Source organism: Lissotriton vulgaris, chromosome 3_1 (assembly GCF_964263255.1).
Source record: "Lissotriton vulgaris chromosome 3_1, aLisVul1.2, whole genome shotgun sequence".
NCBI classification, from domain to species: Eukaryota; Metazoa; Chordata; class Amphibia; order Caudata; family Salamandridae; genus Lissotriton; species Lissotriton vulgaris.
Genome location: NC_141689.1, coordinates 2,104,898,501 through 2,104,922,269, shown reverse-complemented (window position 1 = coordinate 2,104,922,269; position 23,769 = coordinate 2,104,898,501). Strand labels below are relative to the sequence as shown.

General features: G+C 47.1%; 1 protein-coding gene across 11 annotated transcripts in view; it reads right to left on the bottom strand.

Annotated features, from left to right (window-relative positions):
* Positions 1-23,769, bottom strand: part of FRYL (FRY like transcription coactivator) — a 2,483,143-nt gene that overhangs the window by 1,706,101 nt on the left and 753,273 nt on the right. For all 11 annotated transcript variants that reach the window (XM_086962669.1, XM_086962670.1, XM_086962671.1 and 8 more), the window contains 2 exons: positions 22,870-22,956; positions 17,546-17,717 (listed from right to left, as the gene is read on the bottom strand). In XM_086962669.1, coding sequence (XP_086818795.1) covers positions 17,546-17,717; positions 22,870-22,956 — 259 coding nt within the window. The remainder of the gene's footprint in view (positions 1-17,545; positions 17,718-22,869; positions 22,957-23,769) is intronic.

Sequence of the window (23,769 nt, the reverse complement as noted above, 5' to 3'; positions counted from 1 at the left end):
ATGATATTAACAGACTATGGGACAGTTACTCTCCTTGTCCAGCAGGAATGTCTATCCAGACTTGATTGGGTGTCCTACGCTACTGGCTTACACCTTTGAAGTCTGCCCTATGTTTAGATCAGTCTAAACCATGTTTGTTCCACAATTGGAAAACTCACTCCCCTTGGCAATATCAGCCTTTCGAATTACCAACAATCAGGGCGGGTCTAGCCGAAATTTCTCTTGTTCTAGAACTAGGTAAAACACCTTTTCGGGTCTGTGAAGCTTAAAGACTTCTGAGCACGTCATACAGGGTTATAAATCAGTTCTCACCTTCACCCGTTTAGCATCACTAAGCCCAGTATTTTACAATTAATTTGGGCGAGCAAACCCGCATCACATCTGTGTTAGAACCGGGGTTCGAACCGGCATTCATAACCTTTCCCGGGTCCCTGCTGCTTTAAGGCGTTTGGGCGCATCATTCAGCCTACAACGTCATTCACCCACGAGGGCCCGCCCAGCCAATCATGCACTGTTTCGGGTCTGAGGATCTTGAAGACGCCGAGCGCGTCATATAGGGCTCTAAATGAGTAATTTCCTTATCACCCGTTTAGCAGCTATAATCCAATCATTTCACAACTAATTAGAACGAGCAAACCCGCAATACATCTGTATTAGAACCGGGGTTCGATCCGGTATTCATAACTATCTCCCGGGTCCTTGTGGCTTTAAGGCGTTCGGTCGCACCGTCCTGCCTACAACGTCATTCACCAACGAGGGCCCGCCCAGCCAATCAGCACTATTGCTTTTAAGCCAACCTCTCCTTTGCTCCGGTACTCCCGGAAGACAGCAGCCGAGAGAGCAGGTACACTGAGGGGAGCCGCGGATGCCCAAGTAAGTCTCAGCCGCCTCCCCCACGAACCTTTGATTCTTTGATCATTTGACCCGTACTGACTCCCTGCGGTGCCCCCCCCTCCTCCTTTTTTCCATTAGATTTACACCGCATGAAGAAATCCCACGCTGTCTTTTCGAAGGGGCGTGACAATGCCTCGAAGGAAGTGAGTTTCCTAAAACTTTGCATGAGATCTGTGTTTGCTTCGTATTTCTCCCGTTATTAGAGGGGAGTTCCCTGTCAGCTCCGTGTTTTTGATTTTAATCCTTAGGGAATGACTAATATAAAACATCTTTAAAACACTGCGTTTTTTCACCTAATGTTTCACGACTAAGACGATTAGCACAATTCTTTGCCATAACTTTATAGCCAAGCAATTACTTGATGCCAGTCTTATTGTATGGACGGTCATTCAAGATAATCTGGGTGCACCCATAGCCAGAGCCTGGGGCAGCACCTCACAGTTGGTGTGATATGAATTCAGTATTACGCCTATACCTGCACATTCTCAAAACTGCATCTTACTGAAGAAATTAATTAAGTAATTTCTCCTCATGTATGTTTTGTGTCTGTCTCTTCTCTCCCTACAGGATTTTTTCATATCCCTACTGAAATTGTAGTGGGTTACTTACGGAAACCATCCGGTTATTCCACACTGTATATATTTTTCATATTTTTCACATTTAGAGCCTCCCGGGAGGGTACGCCTTAGCGCGCGCACACCACCGGAGGACTTTTGCTTAGGTCCTGAAGAATGCTGAGCTAATTGCAAATTGACAGCTGAAACATGTTGACCAATGTTTGATCCTAATTAGGACTCCGGTTCCTTAACTTAGAACCTGGGGAGTCCGCCCACTTTGTTTTTATCCAATGCAGGTTGGCCATTATTAAAGATTTTTGTAAAGGCACAACCTCTGCATTTTAATACACTTACACATTCACGTTTAGTCACCTCCTAATTTGGGCACTGTTGCACTCACCACATCCTGCTCCGCTGTAACCAGGCGTTGTAGCACGCTGGGGAGACATTCGGTCACCCCAGCGGGGACCCAATGATGAAGCAAGTCACCAACTAGTGGTGAGTGAGGGTCCTTCTAACAAGTGAGGTTATTTCCCTCCTTTTTATACTGGGTGACCAGTAAGCCCACCAGGTTTCTTCCCTTGAGGATGACCCAAAGGGGCGTGCATAGGGAGATTTCGCTGTGTGCACGCACGTGTGTGAGTATTGTTCACATTTGCGGCACACAGCGGATTAACATTACACTTCACTAGTTTATTTTGATAGCACCATTATCACAGTCACTCCTTTGTTGTTAGTATATATTCACTTTTTGAGCCAAATTGAGCTTTAAAATGAAGTAAATAAGATGTTGTGGTGGTTAGAAAGGGATTCAGCCCACATAATGAAGCTTTTCAGAATAATACAGCAAGAAATGATTAGTAAGAAGGGAGAGAGGAAGTCAGCCAAAGTGACAGCAGAGAGGCAGGGGCAGTTATGGCAAGGGATTGGCAGTAGTAGGTTGATAACAGATAGCACAGACATGGAGAATTACTAATTAGTGTCAATGGAGCTCACCATGAGGTAAATGGCTGAGTGTAAAAAGTGAGACTTTAAAACAGTCTTTAAAAGTAACATCAAGACCTACACATGGGTTTATGAATTACTAGTCAATGAGACGGGCATTAAGCTAAATTAGGGTGTGGCACACCAGAGGCTTATAAGATGCACATTACCTTAACTCCATGGCTGCTATGCGTTTTCCCCTCCTGTGCTGCAGATTGCTGTTTTACATTGTTTTATGACGAGCTGGGCTCGTCATCAGTGTTTGAGGAGGCTACACCATGACGAGCCCAGCTCGTCATGAGTGTGGAAGGGGTTAAAATGTCTGGCCATCTAAGGGAAAGAAGAATGGCCAAGGAACAGTAGCTTGGATAAATAATTGCACTAACTGGACCTCAGAAACACCTGCTATCTGCCACTAACTACCTAGGCAGCACACCTAATAGCAAAAAAAAATTAATTTAAAAATGAATAAACATGTGCAAATAAAACTCATAAAAGTAATCAAAATGGTCCAGCTAATAAATCCGGCAACTCAGACAAGAACAAAGGGGGGGGGTCAGTAGAAGTAAAGAGCAGAAAATCAGCAGCTATAAGGAACAAGCTTGTGTGGAATTCCAAGAGTCTTCACTTTCCATAATCCATGTGACATAACTTTCCATTGATCTCTTCATTTAGTCACAAGTGTCATTCACAGGCTGAAAACATTCATGTATACAATGAGGAAAATAACAGCTTTCACAATTAATAGACCAGCTTCCATTCCTTCAAACAATGGAGAAAAAATTGGCTGCATATAAATGCATAAAGACATTATATTTTTTCATTCCAAAAGCTGTTGCAAGATAAAATCATGTGTCTACCAGCTGCCCAAGAAGTTTAGGAACATAAGTTCTCAAATAAGCAATATCAAGACTACCAGATGGTGTGGGATCAATACCTTTTTTGAAGGATCAAGTAGTAGTGCTAGTGGTTAAGAACAATTGTTACTTACCTGTAAACAGGTGGTTCTCCAGTATTGGTGTCTTTCATAGATTCACATGCTTGAATATTCCCCGTCGTCGGAGTGGGAGTCCCACGGTAAATATAATAGCAATAAATACTAAATATATATATAATATATAATAAATATATAAAGTAGATAATAAGGATAAACCCAAAATATGCATAGAAGAAGCATAGGGTACCTAACCAAAAAATTCTACATAGGAATGCATGGGAATATAAAAGTTCCAATGCAGCCTATCCTTGTCATTATGTTAGTCCAAACTGCAGCCAATCAGGCGCCAGCAGCCCTCTAGAACCTTCTCCTCAGAGCTCAAGCCCTCAGATTTTCGTAGCACAAGAGTGACCACAGAGTCTATGAGGAGAAGAGAGCCTCTGAGGGGAGGAGGGAGGGTCGCATGTGAATCTATGAAAGACACCAATACTGGAGAACCACCTGTTTACAGGTAAGTAACAATTGTTCTTCTCCAGTATTGGGGTGTCTTTCATAGATTCACATGCTTGAATATAGAATAGTTAGCAGTCCGTATCCCAACACAAAGTTTCCAGAATGCAATGTATAAGCAAAAGGTTGGAATCAACAGGTGTAATAACCCATGCCATAGAAGTTATACAAATATATGCATACATAAAGAAGACATGAATAAACTGGAAACTATTAGGAGGAGGGTAGAATATTGAAAAAGATTACGGAGCACAGCTTGGCCAACTGCGGTATCTCCTTCAGCCATGGCACCCAGATTGTAGTGCTTTGTGAACGTGTGCCTGCTGGACCATGTGGCTGCTCTGCAAATCTGATGCAATGGGACTCCGGCAAAGAGTGCAGTCGAAGAGGCCATAGACCTGGTAGAGTGGGCCCGTACTGCAGTCTGTAAAGGCTTTCCCGCCTTTTGATGGCAGAAAGCAATCACCGAAGCCACCCAGCGGCCTACTGTAGGTTTGGTGACTGGTCGCCCTTTTTGAAAGCGGCCATAGGCTACAAAGAACTGATCCGATCTTCGGAACTGGGCTGTTCTGCTGATGTAGAACTTTAAACCTCGTCTAATGTCCAAAGAGTGCAAGCGTTGTTCCGCAGGAGATTGCGGGTTAGCAAAGAAAGACTTCAGTATAACAGGCTCATTAATATGGAAGTCTGAAGGCACTTTTGGAAGAAAAGTAGGGTTAGTGCGTAAAAGCACAGAATCCGTTTTAAACTGTAGAAATGGTGGTTTGATCGTGAATGCATGCATATCACTCACTCGACGTGAAGACGTCAAGGCAAGAAGAAGCGCGACCTTCCAGGTGACATACTTGAGGTCTGCTTTATGGATTGGTTCAAAAGGTGCAGTCATTAATTGTGATAGGACAATATTGAGGCGCCACTCGGGAGGGGGACGCCGAACTGGAGGAAAAGTTCGAAGAAGTCCCTTGAAAAATTGACGTATTAACCTGGATGAACATAGGGAGGCGGAGCCATCATGGCGGAAGCGTGATATTGCCGCCAGAAAAACTCTTAAAGTAGCATGAGACAAACCCGACTGAGCCAGTTGGAAAAAGAAAGGGAGGAGCTCAGCGGGCGTGGCACGCAAAGGATGTACTCCGGCGTCAGCACACCAGTGGCAAAAGCGTTTCCATTTCAACTTATAGGTCTTTATAGTTGATGGAGCCCTGGCCTGAGCAAGGATGTCACGACACTCCTGAGGGATGGTTAGATGTGCAAATTCACAGTGTTCAGGTTCCAGGCTGACAAGCTCAGAGAAGAGGGGTCTGGATGGTAGATTTGACCCCTGTCCATGGAGAGAAGATCCATTCGAGGATGAAGAAGAATGGGTTTGCATTGAGACAGGAGGAGCAGCTCCGAGAACCACGCCTGTCGTGGCCACCTGGGAGCAATTAGAAGGATGTGGCAGGGTTCTCTCCGAATCTTCCAAAGTACTCGTGGCACCAGAGGGATCGGAGGAAAGGCGTAGGCGAAGAGATTCGACCAATCCATCAAAAGGGCATTGCCTTGGGATCCTTTGTGGGGATGCCAACTTGCGTAAGCGGGGCATTTGCGGTTCTCTGGAGCTGCGAAGAGGTCGATTTCCGGGAATCCCCAACGACGAAAGACCATATCGAGTGTTGGCTGGTGAAGTTCCCACTCGTGGTTGGATGATCGGGATCTGCTTAGGGAATCCGCCAGAAGGTTGGACAACCCCGGAAGATGAACTGCGGTGATTGTGATTTGATGATTGATGGACCAGTCCCAAATCGCCTCTGCCAGGCGGGATAACACCGGAGACTTCGTTCCGCCCTGCTTGTTTATGTAATGCATGCAGGTTGTGTTGTCTGTCTGTATGAGAACCGACTCTCCTTGCAGCACTGGTTGAAATGATTTCAGGGCCAAAAAGATAGCCATGAGCTCCAATTTGTTGATGTGCCAGGTCTTCTGGTGCAGAGTCCATTTCCCCTTGACGGAAAGGTCCTGGAGGTGAGCTCCCCAACCCTCCAGAGATGTGTCCGTCGTTAATGTCAGATCCGGGGTGTTGAACAGAAAGGACGTGCCTGCCGCAAGCTGATGTGGTTGTGCCCACCATCCGAGCGCTTTCTTCATGGGAATGGTGATGGTAACCTGATCCTTGAAGGAACCGGTGACTTGACGCCACTGTTCGTCCAGTGCCTGTTGAATAGGTCGTGCTCGTAGTCTGCAATGAGGGAAAAGAGCGATGCACGACGAAGCCATCCCTAGAAAGGACTTCAACAAACGGACTGAAGTGCACCTCTTTGCCAGAAGTAGTGAAACTAACCGGAGAATCCTTTGCTGACGTTCCCGGGAGACAAAAGCCTTTGCTAGTTTGGTGTCCAGCGTTGCTCCTAGGAAATCCTTGCAAGTTGTTGGCTGCAATTGAGATTTCTCCAGGTTGATGGACAGACCCAAGGAACGAAATACTGTCTGCCAAATGGAAGTATGGTGCTGGAGTTGTGAGCGGGATTGCGATTTCAGGAGGCAGTCGTCGAGATATGGGAATATCTGGATGCCTTGGAGACGAAGAAAAGCCATGACCGGAGCCAACATTTTTGTAAAGACTCGGGGGCCGACCGGAGGCCAAATGGAAGTACCTTGAATTGGAAATGAAGGTGCCCCACCTTGAAGCGCAGGAACTTTCGATGACCTGCGAGTATTGGGACATGGAAGTAGGCGTCTCGGAGATCGATGGTCGTCATGAAATCTCCGACAGAGAGTAAGCGCAAAATTTCTGTAAGCGTTAGCATCCGGAAGGTCTGATCCTTGAGATAGTGATTGAGTGCTCTCAAGTCCAATATGGGTCTCCATTCTCCGTTTTTCTTGACAATAAGGAAAAAACGGGAATAAAACCCCTTCCCTCTCTGAGACTTTGGTACTACTTCCACTGCACCTTTCTGAATGAGAAGGTGAACTTGATGAAAGAGTTCCTTGAGGTGCGGAGGTGGTGGTCCGGAAGGTGGCGTTGGAGGAGGTACCTCGACAAATTCCAATGCATGGCCTTTTTCCACAATGTCGAGTACCCAACGGTCCGTTGTAATGGAGGACCATTGAGAACCAAACAGAGAGATTTGCCCTCCAATTCTCAGTTCGACAGACAAGTCATTGACGTTTGTTGGAAGTTCCCCTGAAAGTGGGCTTTCCTCGATAGTTTCTGGCAGGTTGCTGACGGGAAGACTGTTGACGGTTTCCGGTGAAACGTTGGTTACCTTGGTTATAGGACCGATACTGACTGCTTCCTCCACGAAAAGTGGATGTAGTGCCACGTCCCCGAGCACCCCGAAAGGGCTGCTTCTTAAATTGAAGGGTACCCAAGGCACGTGCAGTGTCCGTGTCCTTTTTTATGGATTGCAGCGCTTCGTCAATATGCGCTCCAAATAGTGACTCGCCGTCATATGGCATATCCAGAATCTTTGTCTGAACTTCCTGTGGAAACGAAGTTGAGCGTAGCCAACCTTGTCGACGTAGGACGGCCGCTCAAGCGAGTTGGCAAAAACCAGTGCAGGCCACATCCACTGCACAATCAATGAGTTCCTCTGAAGTTCTTTCTCCTTCTTGCAGAATCTGCTGCGCTTCTGCCTTGGAAGCATCCGGAAGTAACGCCACATAGGCGGACATATCTGCCCAAGCCTAACGACCTAAGATAGCCATAGCGTTAGCTACTCGAACCGTTGTAGAGGACATGGAGGAAAACTTACGCCCAATTGCATCTAGGCGACGGCCCTCTCGGTCTGGAGGAGCGGTGATAGTAGACGCTGGATTCTTCGAACCTCTCTGAGCTGCCTGCGTAACGACAGAATCGGGCTTAGGTTGACCTGTAAGGCATGTCGGAGATCCCACCGGCGCCGAAGCTGACGCCGATCCAGAGGCCAGCGTCGTCGTGACTGTCGTCGTCGATTTTGATCCAGAGACAGCCATTCTCATCGACGGAGTTGAAACTACCGTCGTCGACGGAAAAACATTTTTCTTCACAGAAAAATTGTAAATCGAAGCAGAAGGAGCCTGAGAGCTAAGTCTCGTGGGCCCAGACGTGGTAGGTAAAGGTGAAGACACCGCAGGGGTTAAAGCGAGGGATATTTTCCTCTTTTTTAGAAATGGGGAAGGCACCTCCTGCACACTACCACGCTTAGAAGCTGCTTTAGAGTGGCCTGAAACGAGACTTTCAGCATCAGAAAGTATATTGTCTTTATCCTTCAGCCTTTGAAGCCAAACTAGTAAGCGGCCCTCTCTATCCTTAAGAGTTTTTTCTGAGAATTTTCTACAGAGCTTACAGCTTCCCACTTCATGGTCAGGGTACAGGCAGTAAATACACTTACTGTGAGGGTCCTCATGAAATAATCTTAGCTTTCCACAGGATGAACAAGCTCTGAAGAGAGACTTCTTACTTGAAGACATTGTAGAGAACTGGAAAACACTTGAAGAGAAGAAAAACTGAGCAGAGCTCAGGGAGACTCCCTTACACATGACGTGCGGTAGAAAATCTGAGGGCTTGAGCTCTGAGGAGAAGGTTCTAGAGGGCTGCTGGCGCCTGATTGGCTGCAGTTTGGACTAACATAATGACAAGGATAGGCTGCATTGGAACTTTTATATTCCCATGCATTCCTATGTAGAATTTTTTGGTTAGGTACCCTATGCTTCTTCTATGAATATTTTGGGTTTATCCTTATTATGTACTTTATATATTTATTATATATTATATATATATTTAGTATTTATTGCTATTTTATTTACCGTGGGACTCCCACTCCGACGACGGGGAATATTCAAGCATGTGAATCTATGAAAGACACCCCAATACTGGAGAAACGAGCAACTTCTCACTACCTTTCTTAGGCAATGTATTTCTGTAGGGAGTTGGTTGATTTTGTCGTAGAGCTAACATTTCTATCTAGATTAAATTAACTCACGCTGCTGTGGGCTCCCAATGCTGTAATCACAGGCAACCATCTGCCTTTTTACAAACCCTTAAAACAAAATGTTCTTTTCAGGTTTCCTAGCTCTTGGTGCATCTCAACTGATCTTCACAGTGCCATGACACTCTTTGGGATAAAAGTACACATTTTATAAATGCTTTTCATTCTTTCAATCCAGGAACTTCACTGGGCTCAAAATGCTGCACTGAACACAGGTTATGGGCTATGGAGGTCAAGTAGTGGGTGGTGGATGTCACTGCACCAGCTTCAAGTAGCTGCGAGAATGAAATTCCACATCAGACACATAGGGGGAAAAAAAACCTGCCTTTTGATACCATATCTGGTAAGACTCATGTACCCTTAGTCACAAACCTCTAGAACATTTCAATTGTTTTGTTTGTGCCCCCACGTTTCATAAAGTGGATTTTGGACATCAAACCTTCATATTATTAAGGACCGGAGTAATAAAATAGCCTTCCATCATCTCTCATGTTAGGACAGCTCTATCTAGCAGCTCCATAGGAATTATCTTTTTGAGTTCATCCCTCTAGATGGTTATATAGCGTTTGTAGAGTAATATCATAACTAAACACTTTACAACTGTCCGCCCACACACTGCAGGTTTCAAACGCTAAGCAATTTAGATCCATCAGAGGAACATTAAGTCGCCAATGCACTGGTGACATCCTGCTAAATGAGCCCAAATGATTTCGTTTTCCCTTGAGCTGAGCAAAAAAACAGTCATCTTAAAGTGAAATCAGGTAATCTATTTTGGAAGAGAACATTATTGTACATTTAACAGAAGAGTAAATCAACTGAAGTCCACTTATTTCTACTAGTCATTCTATTTCTAGGATTATCAGTTGTGTAGAAAACAAATGTAATTTTATGATAAAAAAACACAAATTGGGGCGTGGCTAAGATGGCGCCCTAGACGGACGTTTCTCTCGGAGGCTCCCCGTGCTGGCCCACTTTTACCGGCTTTCTCTGGCGCAAATCACCCCATCGCTGCCCGAGAGTGACCGGGACCCCGGCTGCAACGCCGTGTCTGCCTTTGAGAGAGATTCTGAGCCCCCGGGTCAACCGGGACAGCTTGCTTTGGTCATGAAATGGCGCCCTAAGCATCGTGGTGCAGCATCGGCCAGGCCCGGGACTGTTGAGGCGAGTCCCGACCCTCGGTGGCCAAGTGGATAGGTGAGCACGACTGGGTCATTGGAGTGCGGCCCTCGGCAGAGACCCGAGTTGGGCGGGGGCTCTGGAGATCTGCTTATACCTCCTACATGCAGTGGGAGGCAAAATGTCGGCAACGCGCAGAGGTGCGTAAATCGAAGCCCGCGGCGGGCGGCCTTGTCCTGCGCGCGCGGTCCGTTCGGCGGCCTAGTTCGCCCTTAAGTGCTGGTTCGGCGGAGATGACAGGGAGCCCCCGCTGGTGAGAGGTTTGGCGGAGGACTGAGCGGCACGAGTTCCCGAGGCCTGCTGGCCCCTTTGCCCCCCCTACCACCCACAGTAGGTGGGAGGCAGAGTGGCGGCGACACGCGCGGCAGCACGAAAAATCAAGGCCCGGCACGGCCTGGCCCGGTGTGAGCGAGAGCCGCCCCACCCCCTGCATTCCAACACAATCTTCGGCGCTGGGCCTGCGGGGGCGGCAGAGAGCTTCTACCTGGGAGGAACCTGGAGGAGGACTGAGTGATAAGCCCCAAGACGGTGAGCAGCGCATAGGTGGGCCCTGGCGCCCGTAAGACTGCAAGGGCCCTCGGGAGGGGTGCAGACCCGGGCCCTGCTACCGCTAAACCCCCGCAGATATAAGAGGCCCCCCTCCACCTAGGGCGCAGCACAGATGCTGCAGTTGCTGTCCAGGGTACTATTTAAGTGACACTAATCGGGTCCCAGCCACCCCCCCCCCCCACAAGGGGGCCCGAGCCACACTCCCCGGGACCTTTTTTTTTTTTTTAACACCACAGGCAGGGGGCATGGGGGGTCCAAAGAGGGAGCCACCGCACAGCACAGCGCCACTGGTCAGCATCTGCGACTTGCGGGAACAAGGTGTTTCTCCAACCTGACAACACCTGCATTGCTTCAGGGGGCTGTTTGGGGTCTGCAGGGAGGACACGAAGCCATGGGCCCTCTCCTCCGCCCCTCTCATCGATGCGTGGACGCCCAGGAGCTCACAGGCAGCGGCTCCAGCTCGACGCCCAAACACACATGGTCCTGACACAAGGGCCGATAGAGGTGATCCCTGGCTTCCGGGTGAGGACTATCTCGAGGGGACAGCAGACATGGCTAGTGCGGGGTGAAGAGGCGGTCGCACGCTAACTGACCTGCTCCTTAAGGGCCCCCCTGAGGGAGAGAAAGGGGCCACCTCTCCAGCAGCGTCAACGCAGCTTTCTGATCAGGGAGATATGGAGGTGCCCATCACCAAATCATTCCTTGAATCCTTATTCAACTCTCTGCGGGAGGATTTTCAATCATTGAAGCAAGATATAGCCAGGGAGTTTCGTGAGGTACGTCGAGAGGTGGATGGTCTGGTGGAAAGGGTGGCGGCCGTTGAAGAATTAGACCAGACCCGGAGCGAAGAAGTGGCCCAACTTCAGCAAGAACTTCTCCGCCTACGAGATCAACAGGTTGACCTGCAAGCACACGCAGAGGATCTTGAGAATAGGTCCCGCCACAACAACATTCGGGTCCGGAGCATATCATCCACCACAGAAGGGTCGATCATCACCAGATACTTGCAGGACATGTTCCGGGAATTATTGGGGGAACCGGCGGACTTTGCCATTCGCATAGACAGAGCGCACACAGTAGGTCTGGCACGACGAGGACCCGCCTCCCCCCCGGTCGGACATACTGGTCTTCCTTCCAGATTTCCCCTTGAAGAAAAGGATTCTGCGTGAGGCCTGTCAGAAGCAACCCCTTAAATACCAAGGGCATCCAGTGGCGTTATTTCAGGACCTCTCACCCATCACGCTTCAAAAAAGGAAGGCATTTAAGGTAGTCACAACATTCCTGCTGGACAAAGGGGTCCCCTACTCTTGGGGTCATCCCTTCCGTCTGATCTTCAAGTGGAACGGGACACTGCATCAATTGCGATCACTCCAGGACACCTGTCCCCTGCTGGGCATCGAGCAAGAGGAAGGTTAACTTCTGTTGGGAATCAGGAGACTAGTTCAAGAGGCTGGGGGGAGGTTGGGGAGGTGGAGTTGGGAGGAAGAGTGGTTAGGTTGGGGGGCGCGAGTTGGGTGCGTCACGGGTTGAGGGTGGGAACGGCGGGAACCAGTGTGCCGAAAGTGCCTGAGGCCCACGGGTAGGGCATAGTGCGACAGGAGGCAATCAGGCAGCGAACAGAGTATCCCCCTATACAGTGATGTCTGCAGCCACGTTGAAAATCATTACATTGAACACGAAAGGGCTCAATAACCTTATTAAGCAGCGCGCTGTCATGTCATACTTAGAAAACTCGGGAGCCGCGATATGCTTACTCTAAGAGACCCACTTACTGCCAAGGACTGGCACAGGATGAGGTCCTGCGCGTTCCCCCACCAGTTTTTCTCCTCCACACACGAGAAGAAGGCGGGGGTTGCGATTTTGATTGCCAAACACTTTCACGGCCGGGTGGGAGACAAAGTTGGGGAGATTAAAGGCAGGCTTCTGGCTCACAACATCACGGTGGGAGGCATGACCATGACGGTGGGATCCCTCTATGCTCCAAACACTGGTCAGGAACCTTTTATTAAGAATGCCCTGTCAGAGGCCTTACGCTCACCCGATCATCTCATACTTCTGGGGCGAGACCTCAACCTGGTGATGGATAAAGAGAAAGACAGATTGGGTCGCCGCTTTGGCAGCACAGGCGCCTTCTCGGAAACTGGGAAAGAATGGCTAGCACAGAGAGGGCTAAGGGACATGTGGCGCATCAAACACCCTGTTACCGCGCACTGCACTTTTAATTCTCACGTACACCAGACATACGCCCGATTAGACCACTTCATAGGCTCCTCTGCGTTGGAGACCCAGATAGAGGATGTGGACATTACCCCAGCAGCCATCTCTGATCACGACGCCGTGGAAATAACACCTAGGGTCCCCCATATCAAGAGACCACCCGGTCGGTGGAGGCTGAGGGAAACCCTCCTGCAGCGTAAAGAGGTAGTTCCCCAACTCCGCAAATGCATCACCGAATATCTTGAGCTCAATGATCGGCCAGATACGCCAACGGCGGCTGTGTGGGGGGCATTGAAGGCCGTGGCGAGGGGCGAACTGATCGCTATATCAGCGGCGGAGGTTAAAGAATGCAAGGCCAAACGAGAATCCCTATGGAATAAAGAAGGGGAATAGGAATGAGTGCACAGCCGCACGGGTGCCTCTCGACTTTGGAAACAGTTGAAAGCCGCCAGGGCTCAACTGGCAAATTTGGACACTGACCGGGCACGCCGCTCTCAGATTGGTCACACATACAATGTGGGGGGCAACAAAACAGGACGTCTCCTTGCGAGCGCGCTTCGGGCCAAAGTCCAGCGCCCACAAATATCAACCTTATGCAACGGAAAAGGGGAGGAGATTCATGACGAGGCACAAATAGCGGGTGCATTCAGGGACTTCTATGCTCTCTACAGGGCCGATCCCACGCCAGATGAGGGGGCAGACTCTTACCTACGCGGAGCGGCTCTCACGGCTCTTAACTCCACGAATGCAGGATCCTTAGATGCCCCCATCAGATTAGAGGAGGTGATTAGCGCCATCTCCCGCCTCAAGCCCCTGAAGGCACCGGGTCCAGATGGTTTCTCGTCTGGCTTCTACTAACTATTCTGCCCGATACTCGCTCTGGTTCTCACTAAACTTTTCAACTCTCTCCAGGGATCCGGCTCCATTCCAGCCGATATGCTGGAAGCGGACATCATAGTGCTGCCCAAGCCCGGCAAGGATCCCTCCCAGTGCTCAGCCTACCGCCCGATCTCCCTAATTAATCTAGACTCATTCGAATCGGCACACTGGTGGGGGTGGGGGGAGGGAAGGGATTTGTTGGTTCCACTCGTTCCTTTTTAGGTTTTGCCTGGCGAAAGCTGCGCTTTCTGCGCAGCTTTTTCGCGCAGGCGAAAACCTGATGAGAATTGTAGTGTGCTTTGGGTCGGCCCTCCTCATTCATTGGCTGGCTCCGTAAATGGAGCCTTGCCATTGGACGAGGGGCCTGTCCGTCAATGCCGGACCAGACACGGGGGCGTTCCCGACATTCTTTGGCTTTTGCCGACGTCACGCGACGCCGGGAAGGCCCCCGAGTCTGGTCCGGCATTGCCGGCACTGTAGGGAACGGGACGGACATGGAGCTCTCGGCTGTTGGGGAGCGAGTGTTTGCAGCGGAGGCACTGCTCAAGCGTCGGGTGCGGAAGGTGAGCGAAATGTTTGCCGGTTCCCACCCCCTCTCCCGCTCTCCGTGTCTCCCCGGCCCCGTTCCCGCCCCCTACCGCTGCCTCGGCTCCCGTTCCCGCAGTGCCGTTTCTCCTGTGTGTGTGTAAACGACATTTTATAAGTGTTATTTTACTTTGCCAGTTGTGTATTTTTGTCGCATTTCTTCTGTGTTGTGCTTGCTTCCTGTCCGGGTCTCTATACGTGTTTAGAAGCAGGATCGAGGCTGTCGCGTTCTGCGGGTGTGCATTGAGCGCAACAAGGCCGCGGCGAGTTGCAGCTTTCCAGGATTCTCAAAGGGTTTACGATGCACGATCCTCTTCCTGGGACGGACGGAACTGGGCCATTCCTGGGAGTTCAGTGAGAACTCTGTGATACGGGGCAGGATCTCGGGTTCTGCCTGTGTTTGTAGCACAAGGCCCCGGAGTCCCCTCGGGTGGTGGGGTAGGGTGCTTCAGTGCTGCTACTGATTAAGAAACCCGATGATCACTGTGAGGGAAGGTTCGCGCATTGCCCCTGCCGCATGCAGTTGTTTCCCCCTGCACGCCTTAGGTTTTTTAAGGTAGAGCGCACCAATTTGACAGCATGCTTGATTTTTTTGCACCCCCCCCCCCACCCGCCCAAAATCACTATCCGTGTCTCATTCCGACGCGCGGACTCCCTTTTAGATCTTTCCCTCCAGCTAGCCTAGCTGCATTGTTCTGCAGATTCGAGTGGGGGTGGGGTGTGGTGTAGGGCCCTGCTTACAGGTCACTTCCTCCCGGTGTGTGAGCATACCGTCCCGCGCCTGGTATTTTCAGCGTCTCCGCTCCAGTCCGTGGGGGGAAGGGTTCAGCTCACTACCCGTGTCAGTGTTTGTGTGGGTTTGTACTGCCAGGGGCTGTTATTTTCAGACGCGACCCCCGCCCACTCCCCCCCCCCCCCCCCAGACACTCTCTGCCGTACACGGCTTGCACATTGGCCCCCCGCGCCCCCCACCCCGAAGAGAACGGGTTCGCCGTCCAAGCCCCCGAGGCACAGGAAGAGGTTTGATGGTGGGGGCCATGGCCAAACGCCTTTTGCTATGTTAATGCCAGTGATGTGGCTATTACAGGTGGCAGCCTGTCGGAGGTCTGTAGACAGATTAATCCTTGACGCTGACTGCCCCACTCGTCCACCATCATTGAGCATTTTGCCGCCTGCTCCTGCTTCAGCTCAATGCCCGATCGGATAGTTTTGTCAGATTCGGAGGCCCAACCCATTCCAGAAAACAGCTTTCCTGAACTTGGCCTGTTACACTATGAAGATAAAGGCCCCAGGCCGAGTAAAACGCCGTCCGAGGCAGGAGGCTCTCCCCGCCCCCATCTGCATGCAGACTAGGATTGGCACCCTCTGAAATGAGGCGAACCTCCACCAAATCAAGGGGTAGGCTAGTTAGGGCGAGGGGGGGGGATAAAAGGGGCCAATGGCCCAATGTAGGCACATACTCCCCCCCTCGACCGGGCAGGTCTCTCACCATGGAGGGGTTGGTGCGGGCGATGATGGAATCCTTCAATGTCACGGGAAGGTACGACTGGCTACTAGATGGTATATATTAAAAGAATGTGTATTGCTAGCTATTCGCATATCGCTAATATAACATGTACCATTGACAATTATTGAGCATAATGGAGTCTTGCCATGATGGACTGCCCATTGACAAATCCTAAAAAAACATATTTCAGGGGTGTTGGTAATCGATAGGTTGACATGATGGCATCATTTAGGCCCAAAAGATCCATTTCTCCATCATTTTTATACCATTTTAATGGATGTGTATTTTTCTACATGGTTTTTAAAACTGGTTTACCACGATTAATGATTTTATTTTCCAATTTTGTAGCAAGTACTTCCAAAATAGACATTTCGCTTTACAAATGAACATGCATTGCCTTTAGGGTTTTTATATTTGTAAATTTTGAATGTCTTTTTGTGTTTATATTCCCCGAAATAATGTAAAATACCTTAATTCCCACCCAAAATGGGAATCAAACAAGAAGCTTTAGTCCATATTGGAAGTGCTGTATTACACACATGTAATCAATACTTTGCATTTGTATTGTCACTTTTATGTACTACACAGTAACACAAAAATGTAGAATACATTCAATTGGCAAATTAGGAGTTAATTTGTCATGTTTAGGGATTGAAAGATAGAGCAAGCAGTACTGGCCTTAATCCAGTTACCCTTCTGTTTTTACAAGATATCAGTCTGTTACTGTTGACACTATGGAAAGAATGGAGGAAGTATCAAAGAAAGACAGGTGGAGCATAAGAACCGAGCTAGGGGATGCTCATCCATGAAAAAGGAGACTGCTGTTCTTTCCATGCCCTCAGAAAGTTCTCTTTAGGCCACAGCCCCCTAGATTTGAAATGGCTTGCTACCTACCACTTTCAGAACAAAGAAAGGGGTGTGGCAGTTATTTTGATGAGGAGAAAAGATAATGGGCCAGAAGGTGTGTGTGTGGGGGGGCTCTGTGTGGGTGGCTTTGTGTGGCTGTGTGTGGGGGGGCTCTGTGTGGGTGTGTGTGTGGGGGGGGTTTGTGTGTGTTGGGGGGGCTCTCTGTGGGTGTTGGTGTGTGTCATTTGCGAGAGAAAGCTAGTGGCATTGTAAATGACAATGCCATTTATTTATGTTAAAAAAAAACATAAATAAAAATAATGTCAAGAGCAATGCCAATCGCTCTAACTTTAACAAAGGCAAAACCATTGCATTGTAAATGATTGTTTCTTTTTAGCTTGGACTCATGGATGCTCCTTATCTAGGCCCCTGCATTGTTATTACGACGTGCTACCAGAACGTCCATGGGGTTTGATAGCCTTGGTGGGGCCTTTCTTCGCAAGGGGGTTATTTCAACCTGCTGTGTACACGCTTTCACGGACACAATATTGCAATGCACTGTTTTTGTCTCTTGTTTTCTTTCTTTAAAAATCAATAAAACAAATCTAACCCCCCCAAAAAAACACAAATTAATGCCAGTAACTTACTTATCTGTATTCTATGTGCAGGGTGGATCAGCCAATTGCAAATGCCAAAACACAGGTCCTTAGATAAATATTTCTTGTGCTAAACATTTGCTAATAAAATTAATGAAATAGCAAAAGAGACCGCCTCAAAAACTATCAATGTACAAGCATGCAGGAGAGTAGCTCAACACTAAGACAAGATAGAGAAATAAGATGACATTTAGGATCACAAAGCAGCTGGTAGTAGTATACAACAAATGTGGTTGATGCAAACATTTTACTGGACAACCATACAAAAGTAACTTCAATTTACAAATCATAAAACAAACCTATGACTTTTGCTTCCTCATCTGTCAATGTTTTATTGAGGAAGATTTTCTTCACTCGCAAAGTGTTTCCTGAAGGAAGAACCACTCCTGTTGTTGGCATTGGAGGTTCGCCATCCTTTTGTTGTAAACTGTCTGCTATTACAAGGAAGACTCTGAGACCTATATTCATCCGCTTCAAACAGATAAAAATAAGTGAAACTAACATAAATTTCACAAATCAATACAAATACAGGCAGAGCATGTTATTTAGGCTGCAGCTACTCCATAAAAACTTTTAAGTGACTTCAGATTTACCTTTGTTTTAGTGGCCATGCCATCATTTGCAAAAGCAGCTCTTGCTAGTACCAGCAATTAAAATATTTTCTGATAAAAATTGTTAGGAAAAAATTGGCAAACTGCTATTCACTGTTTGCAAGTTACTTCACATTGCCAATGGGACAGAGTTCCAGAAAAAATAAACATTTGGAACAGCATCTCTGGCAAAACAGTGTGAAACAAAAAGGGGTATTCTAGAGTGTCGTGGCAAACTATCAACCAGAAACTAAATGGTTACTTACCAGTAGGAGTAGTTTTGCAGCTGGATGAGTTTTCTAGATTCACAAGCTAAACATTATTCCGCCATCTAGTGGTTGGGCCTAAAAATTGCTAGGTTTTTTTTCTCGTTTTGGGAGTTGTCTACCACCATTTGGTGCCAGGTACGTCCCGGGTGTGACGTTAGACGCCCCCTGGAGGTCGTGCCTGGTCGCCATCATCAGATTCCTTGGTCTTTGTGTTTTTAGTCTATAGTCCTTAGATGGTTCTTTAATTAGTTCTTATAACTTTCTTCCCCACCCGTTTGTTTTCCTTGTAGGGTAAGTTGGGTGGGTTGCATGTGAATCCAGAAAACTCATCAAGCTGCAAAACTACCCCTACTGGTATGTAACCAATTCATATTGCAGCATGAATCCTTTTCTGGATTCCTATGCTGTGTATTAGATTACGTAGCAGTTTCTCCCCTGTTGGGGGTGCTGTGGTAAGAGGAAGACTTTGGAACAGATGTTGAAGTACTTAGTGTCCTATTTGTGCTTCCTTATTTATTTGTATGTTCACACAGTAATGTTTGGTAAAAGTGTGCGTTGATGCCCATGTGGCTGCTGCATATATGCTGTCAATGGGCACATTGGCCATAAATGCCAGGGTTGCTCCCTTTTTTCCTTGTTGAGTGAGATGTTAGTCGCCACGGTAATTCCTGGTTAGCATTTAAGTAGCATAGCTGGATTGCTTGGACTATCCATCGTGAGATTGTACCAGTACTAGTACCAATGTTCGTGTGCGAGTAGGCAACAAACAGTTGTTTGGATTGGCGTGTTTGAACTATAATCTGTAGGTAATACAGCAGTGCTCTCCTTACATCCAGGGTATGGAGGCTTCTTTCTCCTTTAGTTTTTGGGTTTTTAGAGAAAAATATTTTGATCCAAGTGATATTTAGATACCACTTATGGCAGGAATTGTGGGCTTGTTTTTAAAATAACCTTGTCCTTCTGAATTTGCATGTATGGTTCCTGTATGGTTAATGCTTGTAACCAACTTACTCTCGGTAAGGATGTAATAGCTATTAGAAATGCTGTTTTGAAAGCAATGTACTTGAGCTCTGCTTTATGTATGGGTTCAACGGGTTTTGCCATTAGTTGTGTGAGCACTGAATTGAGACTCCACATGGGCACTGGAACTATTTTAGGAGGAGCAATTCTTTTACTTCCTTCTAGGAATCGTTTTATGACAAGCCTTGAGAAGAAACTCTTGCATGTTTTTCCCCTGGTGTATGCTACGATAACAGCGAGGTGCACCTTTATACTGGAGTAGTGACTGTCTAGGAGATGAGTCAGGTATATGATTACTGTATGTGCGTTGATTGATTTTATTTGATTGTCAGCTGTGCATCAGGAGGTGTATTGCTTCCATTTTGCGGCGTAGCATTTTCTTGCAGTTTGTTTCCTTGCCTCCTTTAAAATTTCAATAGTTTGTTGAGGTGACTAAACTCTGTATTCAGGCGCCAAGCCGCTAGGTGTAGCGTAGTTGGTTCAGGTTAAAGATTTGGCCCTGTTGCATTGCCAATAGGTCTTTCTCTGTCTTGATTTTGATTATTTGTCCCATGCACATTTCTAGCAGATGGAGAGTACCATGCCTGCCTGGGCCATTGTGGAGAAATAAGAATTCATTACCTTGCCTTTTCCAATATCTTATGTATATGGGGTGTTGGTGGATAAGAGTATGCAAATGTCCCTAACCAGTTTAGGGGCAGGCCATTCCCATTTGACAGGTGATGAGGATACCTCTGGGCAAAGCACTGGCATTTCTTATTCTGTATTGTTGCAAAAAGGTCAATCGCTGGTGTTCCCCAGAGAGGACTATGTACTGTACTGTTCCGTGGAGTAGTTCCATTAATGGGAGCAGTTGTTTTGTCTGCTCAGTTGATCGGCTGTAGTGTTGTATGTTCCTGATAGGTGAACTAGTTGCAGATTGTTTGAGATACTGCCCATTGCAAAATCTCATGTGCTAGCTTGCTCAGTAGAAAGTATTTCTTACCTCCTGGTTTGTAGAGGTAGAACATTGTTGTGGTATTATCTGTTTGGATTAAGACAGTCTTCCCATGAATTTGTTTCAGGAACGCTTTCAGTGCTAGGAGAACAGTTTATTTCCAATTATAGCCGGGTCTGGTGGCTCAGTAGACTAAGGCATCCATTGTGTTCGACCTCATGGTCACAGGTTCAAATCCCGGAAGGTCCACTCAGCCTTTCATCCTTCTGAGGTCGATAAAATGAGTACCATTGAGTTGGGTAACAAACATCTGTTATTCAGTGCCAAGATACCTCCGGGTGAACGTGCGCTTTACAAATACATGTTCTAAAAGTAGTTGATGTGCTTTATGGAATCCTGTATGTTCCATCGACCACGTACTTTCAGATGTTTACAGTGCACTCCCCATCCATTGAGGGATGCGTCTCTAGTGATTTTCACAGAAGGAGTTGGGTCCCTGAAAGGTCCGTCATGTGTTGTTGGATGTCCACCATAATATCTCTGCTTGCAGCTTGTGTGTAACAACCACTATATCCTCCCAACTCCCTATGGATTGAGACCAGTTGTTGGTTAGCCATTCCTGGAATAGGCGCATATGTAGACGAGCAGGAGTGGGATGCATGATGCAATCATGCCCAGAGGTTTCATAACCCTCCTCACTGTCAGAGATTGACTCTTCTGGTAGAGGGTGGTTTCTTGTGTTATTGCATGCATCCTTTTTTGCATCAGGTTTGCCCGCACGTTTTTTGAGTCCAGTCTTGCACCTAGGAAAAAAAAATTCTCTCTGGTTTTGTGGATGATTTCTTGTGGCTTATTGAAAACTCTATATTTCTTGTAGCTTGTGGATTATGGTTTAAGTGTGATTGAGGCAACTTTGCTTTGTGTTTGCTCTTATGTGCCAGTTGTCCAGGTATGGGTAGACGTGTATTCCCTCCTTTCTCAGGTGTGCTGCAACAACGGCTAGGCACTTGAAGACGGGTGGTGCTGACCTTATTCCGAAAGGTAGTACTTTAAACTGATAGTGTGTTCCTTTGTGTAGGAACCATAGGTACTTCCTCAGTTTCGTGTTCATTGGGATGTTTAACCCCTTCAGTGCTCATGACAAGGTCAACTCGTCATGGGTTTTACCTGCCCTGTGCTTATGACGAGTTGACCTTGTCATGAACAATGGGGATCATGTATATTCAGCACAGGACGGGAAAACCCCCTAGCAGCCAAGGTGTTAAGTAAGCGTCTTTGAGGTCTATTATCTCTTGGAGAGTAGACATTTTGAAATGTTGTATTAGAATGAACTTGTTTCAAGGATTGACCTCAATTTCAGGGCCTGTTTGGGCACTAGGAAATAAGGTGAGAAGTTGCCTTTGAAATACTCTTGTTTTGGGACCAACTCTATTGCTTGCTTTTGGAGTAGGTCCTTGATCTCCAAATGTAACTGTGCGAGTTCTGGTTTTTGAAATAGTCTTATTTTTGGAAGGTTCACAAGCGGTGTACTTCTGAGCTCTAGGCAGTACCTGTATTTTAATGTATTTAAAACCCAATTGTCGGTTGTGATGTTTTTCCATTTTTGTAAAAATTTAGATATTCTTCCCTCCACTGGTGTTTAGTTTGGGTCTTTCTCCATGTGGAAGTGCCATTTTCTCTGCCTTTAGCATATCTCTTCTTTGGGCTTTCGGTGTCGAGGTCGTTAAAGTTACCCTCGGAATTTTCAGAGGCTTCCTCCTCTTCAGGAGCGTCTATTTATTCCTCGAGATCTTCCTCGCGGGGTTCAGGAGTTAGGGGTGATTTGAGGCTATCCTCTTCTTCCCTTCAGTGTCTTCCGCTTCTCCGGCGTCAACGTTTTCTGGTTCAATGAACGGAGCTTTCGGAATTCGGACGTCTTTTAGTGAAGCGTCAAACGCCCTCCTATTCTGGAGGAGCGCTGCCATAACGGACTCAAGTTGTTTCCTCTTCTTTTCGACTTAACTCAGCTTTGGTGACAGGAGATTTTCTCTTTTTGGGCGCCCGTCTCTTGTTTCGACAGTGGTGCACCTGTTTTTGCGGCTTCGTGCTCCACCCTCGGTTTCGGCGTCTGCTGCGATTTTCACTCCTTAGTGACCCTTGGCAGGGTTCGGTGGGGTTCCTTAGATTGCGGCTGACCCTCGCTTGCTTTTTCTTCGGCGTCTAGGCTACTTTAGGTTGCGCCTTATTTTCTTATTTTTTGGTTCTGACAGATGTGTCGGTTGTCTTACCTTATCCGTCTTCTTCCCTGTGTTGCTCGCCTTCTTGTGGGTGTGTGGTTTTTCGGAGTCCCACTCCAGAATTTCGACGTCCGAGCCCTCGTGTGTCGATTCTGCCGGTATTCCCTGGTCTTCATCACCACTGGAGAAACCCAGGTCCGTAAGGGAGGTTTTCTTTGACACATTGTGGTGTAAAAAAAACTACCAAGCTTCCCGTCCAGCTTCCGGACCCAACGGCAGAAAAAAGAATTTGAAGATGACTACCATGCACAACGATCTCCAGGGCGCCATCTGATGTCACACAAGGGACGTACCTAGCACCAAATGGTGGTCGACAACGCCCAAAACAATAAAAAAAAAAAACAATTTTGGACCCAACCACTAGATGGCGGAATAATGCACAGCATGTGAATTCAGAAAAGGATTCATGCTGCAAAACAAAATATTACTCTGCTGTATGAGCAACAAATCACAATCCTAAGTAGTTCAATTAAAAGTAAATAGCAATTGGGAGAGACCGCATCTAGGCTAAGATGTTACAGGTTGCATTACCTCAGGGTTGATGGTGAAGGTTTTAGGAGATTTCCCAACACTGAGAAGATCAAATATTATTTCTTTCATTGAGAAATCCAAACGTTCCTGTAAATTCAAAGAAAAGGATACATAAAAAAATAGCAACTAACAGCTTCGCAGGCATCAAAATTCTAGTTAAGAAAGGTTACTCAGATCCATTTAAATCACGGATACTCAAACATTTGCTCTGGGGCCACAAAGTACTGTCTGTGCTGTGACAGAGGGCTGCACTGATGCCAGCAGGGTGGCAGTAGGGAATTCAGGGTGAGTCTGAGATTGTTTAAAAAAAAAATGTAAATCTCCTTACACAAACGGGCAAGCATTTCTATGCAGGTTAATATATTTTCTCAATATTAGTGCTCAGCAACCATACAGCATCTTGTGCTCCTGTTCACCAGGTGGGACGCATGTAAAGGTTAAAAGGGCCACAATCAGCCCCCACTGAGTATCATGGATTTAAATTATACTTATTTTAGCCTTCTTTGTCTGTGTAACAGACATTTTCTAAGTTGATTTTCTACTTAATATCCTGGTCCATAACTTTATCTGAGAAATGTGTTTTTAGAGGCTAGATTTCTGAATGATGCACATCAGTATACAGTATTAATTGGTGATGCACAAATGACAATATTTGTTGTCTTTATCAGGCTGCAACAACACTAGACAATGTACTATTGAGGAATAGGAGGTGGACATAAAATGGCCTTACATACATAAGTCTCTTTGACATGATACTGGTAATTTTATACCCCTGCACAGCTTCTTCCTCTTCATCGCCTTTCTGACTCCAATACTCAAACTACTACCTAGTATACGTAGTTGAGCAAGCATCTTCCAACAGGACACTTACCCTGAAGTGAAGTTCAGATGAGAAATATC